The following is a 12,214-nucleotide window of genomic DNA, read 5'->3' on the forward strand; positions in this document are numbered from 1 at the left end:
GTATCTCCCTATAACACCGACGGGGAAGTCATCAAATGCAAAAAAATCAAAACAAATCTTGCCCATCTGCCACCTACATAGGTAACTAAATAACGGTCACAAATACCTAACTGTAGGGTGGGAGACTAAACATATCTGTGTACGGTGTCATGTAGGTATTGTTGTGTCAATAGACAACACTGGTGATTGATCATCGGTGTCCGTGCCATGATTTATGGCCAGGTAAGTATGTAAATTACGCGCTAAATTATTATTTTATCGACCAGGCGCGACACACAGGACAAACACTAGCATGTAATCCACCCGGATTGTTGTATGGAGGCTATTAATTGCAGGTTTGCAGGTAATCGATAGAGGTGGCAGGCGAGCGTGGATCACGAGGCGCGGTCCGAGCGCTGGCGGCGCGCCGGTGTGCGTGACGGATCATGGCGGCGCGGGGGGCGCGCGCCCCGCCGCCACAGTTAAACGCGCCCGCCGGATACGCGCCGCGCCGCGGTTGAAAGCTATCCGGCCCCCCGGGCTGGCAGACGCGCGATTGGCCCGCGCGACGCCCGAACCGTAAGCGATAGCCAATCGCGGCCCACGACCGGCCCGCCCCTGGCAGGCGAGTCTCGGGTCGCTCGGCCGCGGCGCGCACACTCGCTCCGATGCGCGGCTCGTGGGACGAGGCCGCGACGGCGGCGCTGCACGCGCGCATCCTGGAGGCGCACCGCGGGCCCGCCGCGCCCGAGCGCGCTGCTGAGCCCGCCGCTTGTGCTGAGCCGGCTCCTCAGCAGCTCAGCGTAGAACTGGCGGCACCTACTCCTCTACTGCCACTACCCACGCTTTCCTTCAGCGCCGCACAAGTTGCTACCGTGTGCGAGACGCTCGAGGAGAGTGGCGACGTGGAGCGGCTGGCAAGATTCCTCTGGTCTCTGCCGGTGGCTCACCCCAATGTTGCCGAACTGGAGCGCTGTGAAGCAGTGCTTCGAGCGCGAGCTGTAGTTGCCTTCCATGCCGGGAGACACCGTGAACTTTACTCAATTCTGGAGCGACATCGGTTTCAACGTTCAAGTCACGCAAAGCTGCAGGCTTTATGGCTTGAGGCTCATTACCAAGAAGCAGAGAGGCTACGTGGACGACCACTTGGACCCGTGGACAAATATCGTGTGCGGAAGAAGTTCCCACTGCCCCGCACTATCTGGGACGGAGAACAGAAGACACACTGCTTCAAGGAGCGCACGCGTTCACTTCTTCGAGAGTGGTATCTACAGGACCCTTACCCAAATCCAACCAAGAAGCGTGAACTTGCAGCTGCCACGGGTCTGACGCCAACACAAGTGGGGAACTGGTTCAAAAACCGGAGACAACGAGACCGAGCCGCTGCCGCTAAGAACCGCTCGGCGCTGCTCGGCCAGGGCTTCGCCTCCTCCTCCACGTACGACGAGGACTCGGTGGACTCGGAGATCAACGTGGACGAGGAATGAAGTTACAGACTATAGTGTTAAACAGCGACGCCGCCGGCGTGGACGCTCAGTGACTGACGATGCAATATAGACTACAGTTATGTATGTTAGTTAGCGCGCAGAGTCCGTGATGCATGTGATGTTAAGGCATTGTAAACCAGTTATTAGGGCGTATTTGTATCGTAACAAGTGTAAGCGAGTGCTCGAAGTATCACCATCGGCGTATCTCAGGTATGTACCGGCCCCGGCCCGCCTCGACTGCACTGATAACTTGCTCGTTGTTAAGGTTTGACAGGGTTCATTTTACGTATAATTTCGTGTTTAAACTCCTACTCAGAACGTTAGCTAATTTATTTGATACCTTCGCGCGGCTGCGGTAGATATGGATGCGTTTCCGTGAGAAGCATTTACTTACGTAAATATTTATACATCCTAACTATTTTACCAGTAAATATAGATTTTATTTATCATATCAGCTTTTAGTTGTATGTTATAGTTATTATTAAAAATGTAGATAATTACGTTCGTGGCGTAGATGTAAAGTATCGCTATTATGAAGGTTTGTACCTGAGCACGATCACTCCGCGACACCCGTTGTTTAGTGATATTATCTCATATTAATTGTAATTACATATATCTATGATAAATTATTTATTTCTACGAAGACGGCAATTATTTGTTCATCAAATGATAAGAATAGAATGCTGTGAGAGAGTTTCTTTATCGCTTAAAAGTGAATATTTATTTTTTTAAATATAGGCCTAACAACTGAGCTGCAATACCTAATGCATTTGTCTTCGCAAATTTTAATCAGAGACTTAGTACAAAAATAATTTCCTAAAATAAAAAATGCAAGTATCAAAACGTTTTGTCTTGTATTTAATGAATTTTAAAATTATCAGTATTTTTTTTTAAATATTGCTACTTTAATTTGCGTCCGGTAAGCAATAAAAATATGCTTTGTTTTGAAGATCTTAAATATAGGCTATGAAAATTATCTAAAAAGATGATTCGTATTTTGTATTGGAACAATAGGTATACCTCCAAAATTATATACATCTAATTATGACGTATTTTCTTGCCCAACAGAAATCGTTTTGCAAGTAGAATCTAGATGCAAATTCCTACAATACTTTTTGTTTTACAATTATAAGGATTTTATCTTTAGAAATTTTAATTTTTTCTGTTCAAGTTCATCTATATTATTGTAATTAGCTTCTGCCAGCGGCTTCGCTCGCATTCTCGTGGTATAAAAACTGGCCTATGTGTTATTCCAGACCATAATCTACCCTGTTCTAAATTTCATCTTAATACCTTCATCATCTGCATCCCTTTTGACGCGAAGGAGAAAGAAACAAATAAACACACAACCTTTCGCATATTTGTAAGATAAGAAATAAGATTTTTAAAAGTAGGTATGTTCTCAGTATTTTAGACTATCCATTTACTTGACTGTCTGAGACATTTAAACCAATGAAAATGTCAAAATTTTAAAGGTAACAAATCCCATTCTTTCTCGTCATCATCCCCATTATCGAAGCCCGTGTTTCCTTAATTGCAGAACCTTCTTGAAAATGTTTCCTCGCCAATTCTACCGAAAATAACTTGCCGTGAATGGCTTTTCTTGTTAAATAATACAAAAAGGATTCTTACAAATAAATTATGGATTCATTAGGACGTCAATAAAACTTATTCTCGTTTTCCGATGAAATTTTGAGGAACTAAAAAGGGTTGTAGTTGTAGAGGCTCGTAAATATTTAGTACCTACCATTCAACATTTCATATTTATCGATTCCAATTACATTTGTCCACATTCGAATAGATGAATACGCTACATAAATGTGAATATCCTTTTGTTTTAGCCATTTCGAATAATCAAGTATCGATTCAACCTGTCGTGTTGTGCTGGGCTTGTCCTTAATCCATCATTTGTTGCATTCAGATGTCAGGCCGCGTTATAATATCGGCGATAAATCTTATAACGTCTGATTGAAATGGAACGCAACGGTTACTTATATTCTGTGGCTTTACCGCTCTTATTTTGACGTTTCCGTACTTTTTTAAATGCCAGTTTTGGCACAGATAATTGAAGTGGGATGACATTTTTTGAGTTGTTGCTAGTAAACGAATCATTTTGATGCTTGAATATTTACACGATGTAAAAAATAATAATAACATACCTAGGTAGGGTGATATTAATTAATTGTCAGTAACAATATTGGAAACTATTTGAAAGCTACCGTTATTGTCATCTTATTATAAAATCATTCTGTTCTCAATTTATCAAAAGGATATTTTATACGAAGCACTACAATTCCACCAATTTTGAATTTTATCTAGGCACTTAACATTTAACTTATTTCTTTAAAGTTATGTAACAAATGGACATACTCAATCACATTTCTCTTCCAAAGTCAAAAGTCAACAACTAATTTCTAATTTAGAAAGCAAACATCTAAATGACCTAACAAGTATTCTAGGAAAGGTTGGAGTGTGTGGCGAAAAAAAATCACGCCACATTAATTGCACTTAGGCATTGTTGAGCTGTCATAGTGTCAATCAAACCTTTGTTCTACATCGTATCTATGGTAAACGGGCGAACGAGTGAAACACCCACGTTGAATTCAAATCGAACACGTTTATAACGGTTACATTTTGAATTTGGAATATCATTTCTTTTTTTTTAACAAAGGATTTTAATTTTTGGCTATTATGCCTTGTTTGCACTACGCTAGTATTTTAGTCAAGTAGCGAATATTTAGTAGTTCTCACTCGCTTCCATTTTGGAACAGAAGCGAGAGAGAACTACTGTACTGTAAGATACTTCGCTACTGGATTAAAATACTAGCGTAATGCAAACAAGGCAATAATGGTTTTGTCGAGTGTTGAGAATGGTAATGAAGGATTTTATGTCCGCTTTATGTAAAATATGATCGAGATTTTTGGTTGTTGAAATTCTCAGTATTTGCACGGAACCTGGATTGTGTCCGGTGATTGGTATAGGCCTTTTGTTATGTAGGTAGGTACTTGTATCTATTCATGTAAGACTTAGGGATCTGACTATGGGGAAATATCACTTCCTACTTTTATTATAGGTATAACATATTAAAGACTGGTTGACACATTAACTGAATGAAGTAAAGAACTGTTTGGAACGTTAAATGAATTCGAAATAAAAAAAAATGTCATCCGTTCCTTTTTCGAACTTGGCTGCACTTTTATTGTATTGTGTAAATATTTCTTGGTGCTAATTTTAATTGCAAGCAGGTCATTTCGTATCGTTAATTTGTTTCGAGTTTCCAACTATTTGCGAGTTCTCAGTACAAATGCATTATTTATTGTATCTTTGTATTAAAATGCGATTGTTTTTAGTTCAATACTTATGAAAATAGAGGCTTTTATACAATTTTTATTACATTGTAGTAGTTACCTAATTATTAAGTCTGATTTGTAATATTATGTGGTACAGAATAATTTTGGAAAACAGATTAAATACGTAATTAATATAGGTGTCATGCTAATTGCAAAATAAAATGTACGTAAAAATAAACACAGAAGAGTATTTATTCTGAATATTTTACAAGAAACTCTGTTACAGCACTTCTATTCAAATCAAAATTATTCAAACGAAAATTATAAAGTATTTAGTTATTATAATTGTACTGGCAACATTTTACCGTTGTTCTTTTTTTGTAAATTTCCCGCGCAAGCGTCATGAGACGCGCTAGGCTAGTTAGTAGTAGACTCGATGAGAGAACTTTGTAAAAATGTATTATAAATATTAATAAACAAAAAATGCAAATTGTAAATATGATATCGACTTACATTACAGTCATTAAATTAAAATTGTTAATAAAATTATATTCGTAAACAATTTATCTTTGTATTATTTTTTATCTGTGTATGAATCACCTTATAAGGCAGACTGCCTTTAAAAACATTTACCTACACTTTTTTTTATAAAGACCACTTGTAGTTTGTTTACTTAACCGATTTAATCCATAAAGTGAGCTTAAAATTAAGGCCCCCAGTCAAGAGGGCAGCAAAATCTACAAACTAAACTAACAAATGATCGAATGTTTGAATTTCTAGAACAATATTTCTACTTACTTACGTTAAATATGTTTAATTTGGACTTAATGAGGCACTTACAAAGTAACTCTGAATATTAAAACCCGCCATTGTTTACTGCCCAATGATGATAAAAAGGTAGACAGAGTCGTTATTCCAAGTTCGTAGAGACCAGAGTTTTAAAGAGCTAATTCACTGAGGCGTTTAAAAAGTGAAGCTTTTGTAGATATCAGTTACTAAGTACGGCGAACCATTACGCCATTCGAACACATAAATTCAAATTCAATAAACTACTTCTTTGGAATCCCATATTCCTAATTTAAATCGATTCGAATTACAAAACCTTTTTAGCGGGATAAGGAATGCGGTCAACAAAAAGTCCGCATTTCATAGACCATAGATTAATAAAGTGTAATTTTTCGTAATTCGTTACGAGCGACTCAATTTATATTGTTGCTAATTAAGTTTATATTATAGTGGGCCGCGTATTTCACTGTAATTGAATGTTCTGAAGGACAAAACGCAGGTGCAGCCCACTATTTGTATCTACGCGCCTGGCATCGTCTTAATGTTTTTATAGCCTTGTGTACAAGTCATTATTTACGTGTATAAAATGACACATGGGACAGTTATTAAAAATATATTAGACTACGAATTCCTATTGCGGTTTTTTCTATAAATTGCAATGCATACGTGGAAAGCAAATCATTAATTAAATAAAAGTAATTTTATAACGACCGGTGTAATTATGAACATGCAAATAATTATACAATAAGGGTTTTATTAGTGAAAAAACTTTAATAACATTGATTTTTTTAATGAAAACAGAATTGAAACAAACGGACAGATCGTTATAGTATTTAGTTATACACATTGTACTCTAGATATGGGCAGAGCGCTTAACCTTTAGTCGACACATGTCTTATGACAAACTTCGTTATGTGTTGGTTAATGGAGGGAGCGTGTTTATCGGTTAAATCATATTTTAATAAGTTGTCTGTACTCTAAGTACGGAGAATATAAGGCACGTATTACTTTACTGAGGCAGTTTACGTAGCTTCTGTTTGACTATCATTAATCAAAAAGTAAAAGGGATATTTTTTACTAAGTTTTATAGTTTATTTGTACCTAATGAGTGGTCACTAGTGCGATTCTAGGGCTTGATTTTAGAATCAGATAGTTTTAAAGAGGGTTTCGGTTTCCGAAATGTAAAGTCATAGATTCATCATTATCAATACTGTGTAAGCTGCTTGAAATTTTTACCTAACATGAATATCATGTTTAAGTCGCAGACTTGCTGTGTCGTCGAAATTTCTGAGATTTGAGCTATGATCGATAGGAAAATATTATTTTGGTTATTTTTAAAGGAACCTGTGTTCAAATATCTCCAGATCAGCTCTCCAAAAAGAAGGATATTAGAAAACGTTGAATTTAAACCACCACTACAACATACTACAACACAACATTACTAATCAAGTAATATCGAACGTAATTTACATAAGAAACGTTCTAAATATGTATGATAGCTTAATTTCTCAGTAACCAATCAACGGCTATAGGTGCTAATCTAGGAACAGAGGCCACAACAAGCATTATACCATTTTGTTTACCGTCTCGATCCGTCGACCATGGGAAACAAAACCCGCCGTGCAGTTTTTTCCCAAGCTTCCCTATCCGTCTAACGACATTTATGGCAACCCTTTTAAGAGTAACTATGCACACACGCCGCGGGCATTCATTAACCTCGAATTCCTTCCACAATTCATAGACAACGGCTCAATAAATGGCAACACTGAGCGATCAATTATCACATCAGAATGTTTTAATTACTTAATCAGTGATAACTTTTATGGGAATATAAAATTTCACGAATGGCAACACTCGATAGAAATTTAATTAGCTGTATAAAAGCTTCCGGGTTTCGTTTCGTTTTTAATTGCTTTTTATTAATGAGAGTTAATTAAATATGGAGACATTTTATTTTAGTAAAATAAGTAGCTGCCTATATTTTTTGCGATGTAGGAACTTGAGTGTGTCGGGTAGTGTTTGTATGTTTATAAAACGTACATTTAGCGCTTAATTAGATGAAATAGCGCTAATAATACCATCGTTAAGTGGGACGGCCATATTTTAAAGTGCAAAACGTATTTATTTGTCGTTAATTAAACGTTGCTATTAATTTACTTCGTCCTTTGCCGGCGCCTTTTCTTCAATTCGTGAAGTTTCGTGCAATGATCAGGTACTTATTAATTGTTATTATATCTGTGGTACTACGTATGTCAGTTGTGTAAAACTGTGGGTGACTTACAAGTCATTTAGAGGATTTGTGACATATTGGCTCCAAGAGTAACTATACCTACTTAACTGTCTATAGAAAAAGTGTAGACTACATTCAAGTAATTTTATGTAAAAGCTCTAACGAATTTGTATCTTTCCATCCATATTTATTATAACAGGCTCTACCTAGATAGTTATTGTTATTATTCAGCCCACGTCCACTCGTTGTTTCCATTTCTGCCATAAGTAATCTACCTATTTCTCTGGTTTGTGCATTTCGTGTCCAATTCTCGCTATATAGACGATGTTTCTCGCTTTTTTCAACTAGTATAGTTTTATTCAAACCTCAGTCACTAGTGCTTCTGAACCTTACTCCATCTGCCACCTTGCCGTATAGTCAGATAGACTTTATATATTTTTTATAGTATAAGCCGGTAAACGATCAGACGGATCACCTGATGGTAAGCAATCGCCGTCGCTCATGGACACTCGAAACACCAGAGGCGTTACAAGTGCGTTGCCGGCCTTTTGGGGGTTAGGAATTTAAGGATTATAAGGGAATTGGGGATTCGGAAGTTTGGGAAGGGCACCTTCATTCAATAAAACAATCCAAACGTTGTTTCACGTCTGTTTTCTGTGAGGCCGTGGTATTACTCCGGTCGAGCCGGACCATTCGTGCCGAAGCATAGCTCTCCACAAATTGGAAGCATAAAGCCGTTGCCTTTATCATATACTTTAGAATAATTACTACATCTAACAAATATTGTAAATAGGAAGAAAAGCTATCCACCATTTAGAAAGAACATGAAACAAATTATCTGCCAGTTATATTTATCAGGAACTTATACGGGAATGAGCTGGCGATTAGTCAGCCAAGGGATCACGATAAGGGACATTTGTCAACATTCCGAAATATTCTACAATTATTATTACTAGAAGGGATTAGCGACAACACGGCAAAAAGATAGCAATGACCATTTGACTTAGGACTTAGTCTTTCATACAAAGGTTCTTCCTGATAGTAGACAAATACCTATTAAATGTCAAAAGCCTTTAGGGCAGAGGATTTAAAATGTAGTATCCGCAATTGTAAAGGGCAGGTGGTAGTCATTTGAATCAGGTATCGCTAGGAGAAAGGTGTTATCTGACTTTGAAAAGCTAAATAAGACAGATATGAGTTTTTGTGAAATAATTTTCGTTGATATAGTTCTCAAGATGCTGGTAGTACATAGTTTTCATTAAAATACGAATAAAAACTAGGCAGACGTTACTAACTACCTATAATTATAATCTAAAGTTCGCTCTCCTAAATTGAAATATATAACCATAGAATCTACATAGACAGACACTAATGATCACTAAATGATATATTAAGCAACAGGCTTCATTTCACAACCAGTCATCAGTCGTGATACACAAACAACAACGATAAACAGCTCACAACTGATTAATTGTAACATTATCGTAACAATGGATTAAACAGTTTGTATTCACGTGGCCCAACCGATTATTGCCCACCGACAAATTTAAATTAAACGCCATTCTCAAAGCCTAATTCAAAATTCAACCTTATCCCACAGCCATACAGCCAATAAGGTCTTAATATTAGTTTATAATCTGTTCTTAAGAACGAATCAGTAAGCGGTGGAGCTGTCAAATATGAACGCAGCCGTTAAGTTTTTTTTTTATAATTTTTTTCTAAGGCTTAGTCAACAAAATGTAAAGCCGGCCATCGACCCGACATGTTAATTGCAACTCAAACAAATTAACGGACATATCACTAGCTAATGAAACATTCGATGTAATGTTTTAATAGATGCTCTAACAACGTATTTTACATATCCACGTGACGGACGCCACTAAATATACATACGCCACTTGAATTTGTGAGTGCTGGTTGTAAATTGCCTATTGCATATAGTGACACGACAGAATTATATTTTGGTGAAGTACTTAATACACGTATTTTTGAATTTACATAGACATAATTTTATTAAAAAAGCTATACATTAACATATAGGCAGCAGGCTTTTCGAATCCAAGCAGGCAACTTTTTCGTTTTTCACCTATCAATGTCTGGAAGTCAAACAAATCGTTAGAAGTCATTAATCATCAAGCAATTAGTAACAAAAAGAGTTTTCCTTTCAAATTAAACAGCATTTAGATGAATTGATTTATTTGCTTACTGGCTAGGCCTACTGACGTGTCGGCCGTGTCGTGTTCCCGGCGCCGGCGGTGTCAAACTGACAGCTCGTAACTTTTTTACTTTTGGCTTTAGACAACCAGACACAACTCTATTCAGCCAAGTTTTATTTTTATTTGGTGACAAAACATTTTAGAGATTTGTGTTGTTGATTTGGGATTTATTCAGATGTCTGGTGTTAAGTTGTGGCCCAATGTTTTGTTGGGCCCGTCATTAGGGTTTAACGGTGGAAAGATGAGTGATTAAAATGTTTGCCTTTGTCAAGTTTTATTTCAATTGAAACTTACTTTAAGCTAAAAAGGTACCTGTTTAATTGTATGTTATGTATATGTTTTTCTTATTCCCATTAAAAATGTTATAAATACTAAAGTGAATATGTAGCGATATGACTATAGAAAAGGCTTTAAGGAATCAATGAAGTTAGAGTTAAAAAAATCATTTTTAGCTACGATCGATATTAATTCTATATATTTACCTGTACTAATGTTATTTCCCAATAACGATTTGTATATTTGTATACCCGCTATAGAGTTGATAGTCTGAATCAACCTTTATATTTTCATTTGTTTTCGCCAATTAGCTAAATAGAAAATGTATCTAAAATGTAAATATAAGAGTTTATTATTTGAGTTGTCTCTCATATACATCATATAATTAGAAATATCCATTTAAAATATTAACTGCCGAAAGAAAACTGTTGAAGGCAAATCCTCCGCAAAGTCACCAGTGTCCGACGGTTAACGTATTAATATGGTTTTTAAGTCCATTATAAACACGTATTTAAAAATATTACCTTAGTATTAAAATATGGATCTTTCACTAACTGACTAAATAGGTAGCACATATGAGTTTAAGGTACAACATCGCAGCAGAAATAAGAACGATTTTTATATTATCATTAGAATTTAAAACGGGATATTTACCATGTTTATTAGTGTTTGTGAGTTTCCGATATTTCGGCACTGTTGCAAGCGCTATGATCACGGATGAACTGAAAAAGATTTTTATATTAATACAGTAAATTAAAGTAATTTTATTTAGAAAAAGAAAAGATTATAATATAATGTTGTTAGGGTAGGTATTTAGGCTTAAACCGTAACGAAAAATTGATAGGTAGGTAGATATAGGTACTACAGCTTTTCACAGTTTCAAAATCTTCCATTACCAACGTACTTAAATACAGCCTACAGATATTATAAAATATCACTTAAATAAGTTACGTACAATAGATTGTCTCCATTATTTTCTATACGAAATACGTACACAGACGAGTATAAACTTAAAACAAGTTGTAAAACTAACCGACGGAAATGACTTATTGTGTTTCCCATAGACAATGGAAAAGCGACTGTCACTTATGCATAATGGCCGACCATTAAATATCAAGATGGCGGACGTATGAGATGCTAGAAATATAGGCTTTTGTTTTGGGATATTATTTTATTGATTTTTGCTATAAATTTCTATAATTTATGATTAATATTTTGTAAATCTTTAAGCATGTTTACGTTGCCCGATTTCGGACACATAATTCGATATTTTTCATAGATGTTGCCCTAAAAATGTATTCTTTTCTCTTTCCTGTCCATTTTCCGAAAAGTTTTATAGACTTAACATTGAAATTCAGGACATATTTTACGTGTAGCGACCGCTACATGTCCTTTAGTCGCTAATGAAAACACTAAGAACCCATATAGTGGTTAGTTTTGTTGAATGATTTCGAAGCTTCTGACTAGTCGTGGATACGATTGTCATAAATTTATAAGTGTGATAATCGAGACCGATGTAGCTTTAACGCGATTATTTATTTAATGAATTACTCTGAAGGAAGAGTTTAAGTCTTTGACTGCCAATAGAAAACTGTTGAAGGCAAAACCTCCGCTAACGTCGTCGGTCACCGGTGGTCAACCACGGCGTTTAATGTGTTGAAATAGGTACTACCGTGTCACCGGAATAGTATAAATTAAGGCAATTTTGATTTAAAAATTGTTTACTGTTTCTTCTCTAATGTGAACTTGTAGTAGGTAACTAGTGCCTATCAATACCTTCGATATCTATCAGTACCTAAAAACAATTTACTATAATATTCTGAAGACAGGAATATCTTTAGATATGACACAGTATGAAGCACGTAACTGTCACGTCGTGTGGGCACGTTGTAAACTGTATTTAGTGGACAGCGTGACAGGGCAGGCGTTACCGGGACGATTTATGCCCG

General features: G+C 36.5%; 1 protein-coding gene across 1 annotated transcript; it reads left to right on the forward strand.

Annotated features, from left to right (window-relative positions):
- Positions 1-207: 207 nt before the first annotated feature.
- LOC118281566 (homeobox protein SIX6) lies at positions 208-5,321 on the forward strand. Its single transcript, XM_050707172.1, is given in 4 exon segments — positions 208-222; positions 314-400; positions 403-531; positions 570-5,321. Coding segments are annotated over 4 exon segments (1,128 nt in total). The 3' UTR covers positions 1,467-5,321.
- The last annotated feature ends 6,893 nt before the right edge of the window (positions 5,322-12,214 follow it).

The sequence above is a fragment of the Spodoptera frugiperda genome, chromosome 31 (assembly GCF_023101765.2).
Source record: "Spodoptera frugiperda isolate SF20-4 chromosome 31, AGI-APGP_CSIRO_Sfru_2.0, whole genome shotgun sequence".
NCBI lineage: Eukaryota > Metazoa > Arthropoda > Insecta > Lepidoptera > Noctuidae > Spodoptera > Spodoptera frugiperda.